At 43.8% G+C, this 8,135-nt stretch overlaps 1 protein-coding gene across 1 annotated transcript in view; it reads left to right on the top strand.

Moving 5' to 3' along the window:
• Window positions 1–7,836, top strand: part of Fndc1 (fibronectin type III domain containing 1) — an 87,741-nt gene extending 79,905 nt beyond the window's left edge. The window contains exons 19-23 of the mRNA XM_026787320.1: window positions 298–377; window positions 2,522–2,551; window positions 3,911–4,072; window positions 4,903–5,025; window positions 7,120–7,836. Coding sequence (XP_026643121.1) covers window positions 298–377; window positions 2,522–2,551; window positions 3,911–4,072; window positions 4,903–5,025; window positions 7,120–7,235 — 511 coding nt within the window. The 3' untranslated portion in view covers window positions 7,236–7,836. The remainder of the gene's footprint in view (window positions 1–297; window positions 378–2,521; window positions 2,552–3,910; window positions 4,073–4,902; window positions 5,026–7,119) is intronic.
• Window positions 7,837–8,135: the final 299 nt, after the last annotated feature.

Genomic DNA, 8,135 nt, shown 5'->3' with positions numbered 1-8,135 from the left:
GTGTGTATGTGTGTTAGGTATGTGTGTGTGGTGTGTGGTGTGTGTGTGGTGTATGGGGGTGTGGTGTGGTATGTGTGTATGTGTGTAAGGTGTGTGTGTGTGGTGTGGTGTGTGGTGTATATGTGTAGTGTGTGTGCTGTGTGTTTGGTGTGTGCATGTGTGTGTGTGTGTATGTGTGTAAAAACAAGCAGGATTCTAGAGTTACTACAGAGGCATACTTGGGAGGTTGGGAATCTGTCTCATGACTCAGAAGTCAAATAAATTTCTCTTTTAAAAGATACTTTCTTTCAATTTCAGATACTATTTCAAAGTTCAAGCCAAAAATCCTCATGGCTATGGGCCTGTCAGCCCTTCGGTCTCATTTGTTACGGAATCAGGTATGGGCACATTCTTCTTTGTTTTGCTGTTTGAAAAGTGAAATAAATGATCATAATGATGGCTATTGGTATAGTGAAAATTAAGACAAGAAAATATCTTATCTTCTGGGTGAGATCAGGTTTCTTTTAATAATTTAAAACAAGCATCCCACCCCACCCTCCACCCCCTTCCCACCCAACCTCCACCTCTGCTAGGTTAGAAAAGAACTGAGGTCAAGTTCTAATGAAAGGAAAAGCAAATTTAGTTTTCAATCTAAAGATAGTTTTGACTCACTGGTATAAAACAGTTTCAGAGCTTTCTTTGTTGCTGGATTTTTATTATTTGTTTGGTTGGTTTTGGTTTTATTGCAACAGAGTAGCCAAGGCTGACCTGGAACTGATTAACTAGTTAAGGCTGGTCTCAGGCTACTGAGTCCTGAGATTATAGGCAGGAGCCACCCTCTGGGAACATTCACCTTAGATGTCATGGGAGACAGCTGCTTCTCCAGGTATCCTTCTAGGATCTCTACGAAGGGGCAGAGATGCCTGTAACACACACTTAGAGTTGAGCTCCTATTCTGTCTTAATACACTATCCCATATGTCCTTGTATTTGGAGTGCTGGAAGGCCAAGCTCCCAGACTCTGTAAGGCCAGGTTCCTGCATGGGTCCCAGGGACATGAGGCAGAGTGCTAGCCCAGCATACCAGAAGGCATGGGTTTGAGCCCAACACCACCTAAAAATGTTTTTTTTTTTTCTGAAGCAAAATTTCTTTAAAAGCAAGTTACACACTCTCGGAAGTGATTTTTGCAGCTAAAGCATAGATAGCTTTAAAATAGTAAATGTCATAGATTTTGAGCTATATTTAGCCCTGGTCACTGTCCAGACAGGAAGCATGTCTGTCACCACCAGCAGCTTCTTCCTATTGTCCTGCACCCTTGGCTCTCTCCAATGAGTTCACATCATCCAGGATTTGACATAAGTGCCCTAGAGTGTAGACCCCTGTGCCCGGGTTCTGTCAGAATCACCCACGCACTGTGCGTGTTACTAGAGTGTAGACCCCTGTGCCTAGTTCTGTCAGAATCACCCATGCACTGTGCGTGTTAGTAGAGTGTAGACCCCTGTGTTGGGTTCTGTCAGAATCACCCACGCACTGTGCGTGTTACTAGAGTGTAGACCCCTGTGCCGGGTTCTGTCAGAATCATCCACGCACTGTGCGTGTTAGTAGAGTGTAGACCCCTGTGTTGGGTTCTGTCAGAATCACCCACGAACTGTGTATGTTAGTCCTTCGTTTCCCTTTCATCATTGGTCTGTATCTTTGTGCAGCTGCACCACAATATCTCCATTCAGCCCAATCTGCTGCAATTGAAGTTTGTTCTACTGTGTGTTAATTACAAAGATGCTCTAAGTGTCTATATACAAGTGCTTGGGTTTGTGATTTGCCTTCTCTTGGGTAAACACTGAAGAATGGAATCGTGTGTGATATTATAGTATACAGAACCTTCTCATAAATCACCAGACCTCCCTAAATATGAAGCTTAATAAAGTTTTTACATGATTTATTTCTTTAATTTTGAATGTGCATTTGTGTGTGTGTGTGTGTGTGTGAGAGAGAGAGAGAGAGAGAGAGAGAGAGAGAGAGAGAGAGAGAGAATGTGTCACCATGGTGTGCATGCGAGAGAGCATGTATGTGCACGCCAGGGTATGCATATGAGAGCATGTGTGTGCACACCACAGTGTGCATGTGAGAGCATGTGTATGCAGGCCACAGTGGAGGTCAGAGGGCAGCTTTCAAGGGCTGGTTCTCTTCTTCCACCAGGTAGATCCTGGGGTAAAAGCCAGGTTGTCAGGTTCGGCTTACTTACTGAACCATCTTTCCAGTCTGAAGTAATGATTGCTTTTATAGTGCACAATTTCAAAACATTGTCTCTTCCAGAAACTCACAGCTTCTGTGTCAAAAACAAGGCAGTTGACTGAGAGTATTTCTCAAGAGAAAATACTATAGAATGAAAGTATTCTTTCATTCTGGGAAACTTTGGTATCTGATAAAACATTATTTTATCTCTATTCCAATTTGGTTAGCTCTTTTAATTATAGTCAGTGCTTCAGCATTTTTATAACCGCAATATATGTTACAAAGCCAATTATTTCTTTTTTCATCCACAGACAATCCTCTGCTTGTTGTGAGGCCACCAGGTGAGTTTCTCATCTTGAGGATTCTGATGCTCAGGTTGATGTGACTGTAAGATGTACAGTCACCATGACGACCCACAGGTTGATGTGACTTTAAGATGTGCAGTCACTATGATGACCCACAGGGAGAGACGGTGGGACATTTTACATCTATGTGATTTTTTTTTTCTGACAACTTCGATTCATCCACCCTCTATTTTCTTTGTGGAAGAGAATAACTTGGAAATGCTTTAGTAGAACTATAGCTCTTGGTATCTATGAAAAACTATGATGGAATAGCCAATACCTATAAAATAGGTACTTTGTAAACTTTGTTTACATGTTTTTTGAGCATTTTAACATGACAAAAAGGTGACAAACTGCAAGTATATGAGGGTGGTTTACCCTCCTCAGCCAACCAACTGAATAAACCTGTGTTTCTAGTTCAACAGCAATAAAGAGTGACCAAAAGAGCATGATTTAGGCATAGGGACTTGGAGTACTGTGGCCTGTCCCAAGGGTCAAATATGCCAATATAGCTGCTTTTCCTTGAGGCTTACAGCTGCCATTAGCATTGAGAACCCTTTGTTGAAATTGCAAGATCTTAAATACTCTAGGTTTTTTTTTTGTTTTGTTTTTTTGGTTTTTCGAGACAGGGTTTCTCTGTGGTTTTGGAGCCTGTCCTGGAACTAGCTCTTGTAGACCAGGCTGGTCTCGAACTCACAAAGATCCGCCTGCCTCTGCCTCCCAAGTGCTGGGATTAAAGGCATGCGCCACCACCGCCCGGCTAGGGTTTTTTTTTTTAAAATGTGGTACTTAGCTTTTTGTTGTCATGACAAAACCCCAAGAAAACCAAAGGAGAAGGATTTAGTTTTGGTTTATGGTTTTGGAGATTCCAGAGCACAGTCACTTGGTTCCCTCGATCCCAGGTCTAAGGTGAGGTGCAACCTTGTAGCGGGAGGTAGGACAGCAAAGCTGCTCTTCACAGCAGGCAGGCAGGTGGGAGAAGGGGGGCCCTTCACAGCCATGCTCTGGTTACCTGTATCCTTCCCCAGGCATCTCCTTCACTCAGGTTTGAGTCTATCAGTGAATGGGTTAACCCACAATGACCTTAGAACCTGCTTGATCCAATAATCTCTCCATGGCCCATAAGAAGCAGGCAGACCAAGCCTCTAATGCATGAGCCTTAAGGAGACATTTTTAGAACTTCAGTTGTACTCTAGCATTGAATAAGAAAGGGGAAATAGATAATGCATACACATTTGCTCAGAGAAGCCCCAAGAGGAAGGAAGGCCCAGAGAAAATACCCAGTTTTCTGTTAGTTTGTGTCTGATAGCCCCTGGAACCCACTGTACCTTAGAGCATGTGTTTTGTGTTGTCAAGGTGGTGAGCCCATCTGGATCCCATTTGCTTTCAAGCATGACCCCAGCAACACTGACTGCCATGGTCGGCAGTATGTGAAGCGGACGTGGTACAAAAAGTTTGTGGGAGTCATTCTTTGTAACTCACTAAGATATAAGATCTACCTCAGCGACAACCTGAAAGGTAGGTCTGCCGGTTGGGTGGCTGTGGTGAACTTCTGCTGGGCACTGACTCGGAATGCAGATGCCTTAGGATGTATCTGAGGTCTGGGACTGTGAGGACTTTGGTGCAAACCAGTTTTGTATATTTCCCTTTGGGATGGCTAGCTTTATACATAAGTGCCCACTGCATTTGGGGCATGAAATCCAAAACCAACTGACCTGATCAGTTTTTAATTTGTTTCTTATTCTTGCTAGAAAGAATAGGTTTGTCAAAACCAAAGTCTTCCCTTCCATCCTCATCTCTCGAGATTTATCTGCTTCATCCCATCACCAATCTCTCTCTATCTTGTTCTCTCTGTGTCTCCATCTTTGTGTGTCTCCATTCATCTCTTCCACCCATTTTCTCTTCCTTCAAAATCTCTGGGAGAGATTGCGCAATCATCTTCGGGATCCCAGTGTGGGAAACAGAGTTGTCCAACCCTGAGTTGTGCTTCAGCACCATGGACAGCACCTCGTGCCTGCAGCTGTGTGGGAAGTTTCTTCTAATTATGCAGACACGTCTGGCTTCTAACCTTCCCTCTTGAAAGCTGAGGATTAAAAGGTCCATTATTTGCAGGGTGGAGCTGCCTGTATTGTTCATATACAGGCATATGTTAAGTGTTTAGTATACAAGATCTTGGGGGCTTCTCACAACACTTAATGACATTTGTGCCATTACAAACATTTTTCAGACATGGAAACTATGGAACACATGATTTAAATAATTCAAACAGTCTCCAATGCTTGTTCTAAGTTGTAAGCCAGCTATGACACTCTCCAGTAGTCACTGACCTGTGATATGCCCTCACACAGACACATTCTACAGCATTGGAGACAGCTGGGGGAGAGGCGAAGACCATTGTCAGTTTGTGGATTCACATCTGGACGGAAGAACAGGGCCTCAGTCTTATGTGGAAGCCCTCCCCACTATTCAAGGTAAGAAGGACAAAGCTGCTGTCTTATTCTGTGGGTGGGAGAGAACAATTGTTATAATGAGAAAATACGTGGTAGCTCTGCCTTTGACCTAAAATTTAGAGATTAATGTTGGGAGCACTTTGGATCATAAAGGGTTAAAATAAGGAATTGAGGAATTGAAGTACTACCACCATATGCTGTCCTTGAGAAACCGGGAATACAGAGGAGTACATAAGACCCCAACCCTGTTCTCAGAAATAAGCTCTGTCCCCAGGAAGAGCAAGCAACTGTGTGGAAGGTGAACAACGGTGGGCAATGTGAAGTATAAATAACAACAGATTATGCCGCCTGGCTGTCCTCTTCTCGAGGGATTGTGTTCTTGGTGAGCACATGAATTTGGTTGTTAGGAGAGGCAGTGTGAGCAGAATCTTACAATACGGATGAACATGAACAGTGAACAGCGGAGTTCAACTTGAGTGAAGAGCAAGCATGAAACCCACCAGAAGAGGCTTCAGGATCAGGGCACCAGCTCTCTGATGATGCACTGTGAGGTGGGAACACAAAAGCTAGCCACTGTGGGATGTCACAGATGAGCCCAGCCTGCCATGCAAACCAGCAGCAGCTGGAAGCAGTCCAGCATCTTTCCATCGTACACTCAACTCTTGCTGATGTTGTACATTCAGGATATGATGTGCTGATCTATAGGTTTCTTCTTTGTGGAAAAATATGTGGATTTTACATGAGCATCTCGGTTTAGTTTCTATTGCTGTGATAAAATACCATGACCAAAAGGCCATGTGGAGATGAAAGGGTTTATTTGGCTTACACATCCTGGTCATAGACTATCATCAAAGAAAGTCCAGGCAGGAACTCAAGCAGGGCAGGAACCTGGAGGCAGTGGCCATGGAAGAGTGTTGCTCATTGACTTGCTCAGTTTGCTGACAATCTGATGGAAAAATCTTCTCAGTTGAAGTTCCTTCCTCTCCAATGACCCTGGCTTGTGTCAAGTTGACAAAAATACCAACACAATGAATTACCCATTTTCTAATAATTAAAATACACAGGCAGCAAAATAAACATATTTAGAATCTTGCATCTAGAATAAAGAACCAATGGGATTTGTCTACTTCTTAGAGTTACTATAGACAAATGCTTCAGGTGACTGTAGATGTGGGGGTGGGGGAGGGTGGCATTTCCAGCCTGCAGTAGGTGGGACAAAAACTAAGACTCGGGAAGATTTCACACTATTCTGCAAGTCTGACAGAGGCTGTGTAGTGGCACAGTCCTCCACTTCCTCTCTAGACTTTTTATTAAGACTTAATTGTCATTTTGGTTAAGATTTTTACCTGATTAGGTGGGGCCACATTATAGAGATAATCTTCTTTGTCTGCTGATTTAAATTATAACCTCATCTAGCAATGCTTCAGTGGGAATGTCTAGAGTACTGTTAGGTCAAATATGTAAGCCAGCTCAGTTCATCTCAACGCACACCCCATATCTTTTTAGCTCTCACAGTGCCCTAGCATCTGTTCCAGTGCCGTGTTATCAGGCTCCTCTGTGACTAAGAGCTAAGGCTGCGGTACTAACCACGGCTGGTTAACATGCTCACTGGTACAGTAGAAGCTAGCCTTTATTTGATAAGAGTAAAGTAAATAAGGCTAAATGTGAGAGCCATCGAGCCCCCTAAAACATCTTGAGGCTACCGGAACATCCTTCTACATCAAGGAGTTGGCAATGCTCAGATTCTTTTTCTGGAAAGGTCTAAAAGTCTACTCTAGGTTCTGGGGCTTAAATCTTGAGCTGCGCAACTCTGGGGAGCTGGAAGCTCTGACCTCAGAGAACAGGATGGGGGTGAGTGCTGTTCAGTTTCCCCAGACCGGGGTACACTGCACAGTGAGTGCTCACTAGTGATTGGCTAAAATCATGTTCTCTTGTGATAAGTGAGAGAAGATCTGGATTATTCCCCATGAAACATGATGGGGTAGACCTATTATTATGACGACACATAGAACTGGCCCAGTGTACTGTGAACTAACACCCAGACTGCAGGATGAGATGTTTCCCATCAGTGACTTTGACCATCTTCTTTCTCTTTCTTTCCCACTGCCTTTCCAGGCTACTACCGCCAGTACCGCCAGGAGCCCGTCAGCTTTGGCAACATTGGCTTCGGAACCCCCTACTACTACGTGGGCTGGTATGAGTGTGGAGTCTCCATCCCGGGAAAGTGGTAACCACAGGACCAGCTTGCTGCAAGCTCACCCTCCGGCCTGCTTGACTAACTTGCACTAGGGACTGTGGGCAAGAGAAAGACAGTGTTCCAAGCCCAACGTCCCAGGGTATCAGGAGGCCACACGGTGGACACAGAGCATCTGGTCCTCTTCAGTCAGAATTCGGCCACATTTCTTGGTCTGGACTATAAAGAGAATTCGGTTTTGCTGAAGCTTCTTCTTCATGCCTTATCTGTAATCACAAATTCCACAGACATCAACCTAGCGGCAGATCCAGTGTGACTTCCAGACTCTTCCGGCACAAAATTTGGATACTCCAGGATCTCCAGGGAACGGCACTGGCATGCTGTGTCTGCTTTACAGAATGCTTTCTGCTTTTCTCGTCTTTGAAGCAGCTGAGTTTAAGCTTCACACCTGTCTGTATGACGTAGAATTGAATTACTGAAATTACCAAAGGAAACACACTCCCTTTGAGATTTATACTAAAGACTTATCCACCACTGGGCAAGGTGCTTCAAATCCTATTTGTAAATTCTCAATTTTGATATATATGTGTATGTATATATGCATATACATATCTACACTCGTCAAGAATATTGATTAAACTTGCTAAATTTCTTTTTGTTCTTTAGATGAATGTGTGACAACTATGTGGACAAAGGTTCTGTCTGTTAATATCTTCCTGGGGTGTCCATGGATAGATTTTCTGCAGAATATAGATTCTGTGCAAAGGTATGCATGCTTCTGGTAGTTGCTGCTGGACTTGGGCCATGATGGAGGTGTTGATGAACAACACCATTACCAGTCACCCGTGCCTTCCTCCAGTCATTTAATATCATGGGGCAGATGACTCTATTACCTTTGTTGAAGCGTGTGTGTGTGTGTGTGTGTGTGTGTGTGTGT

The sequence above is a fragment of the Microtus ochrogaster genome, linkage group LG9 (genome assembly GCF_000317375.1).
Source record: "Microtus ochrogaster isolate Prairie Vole_2 linkage group LG9, MicOch1.0, whole genome shotgun sequence".
Lineage (NCBI taxonomy): Eukaryota > Metazoa > Chordata > Mammalia > Rodentia > Cricetidae > Microtus > Microtus ochrogaster.
Note: the sequence above shows the minus strand (reverse complement) of the source record. Positions and strands in the feature narration are given on the sequence as shown.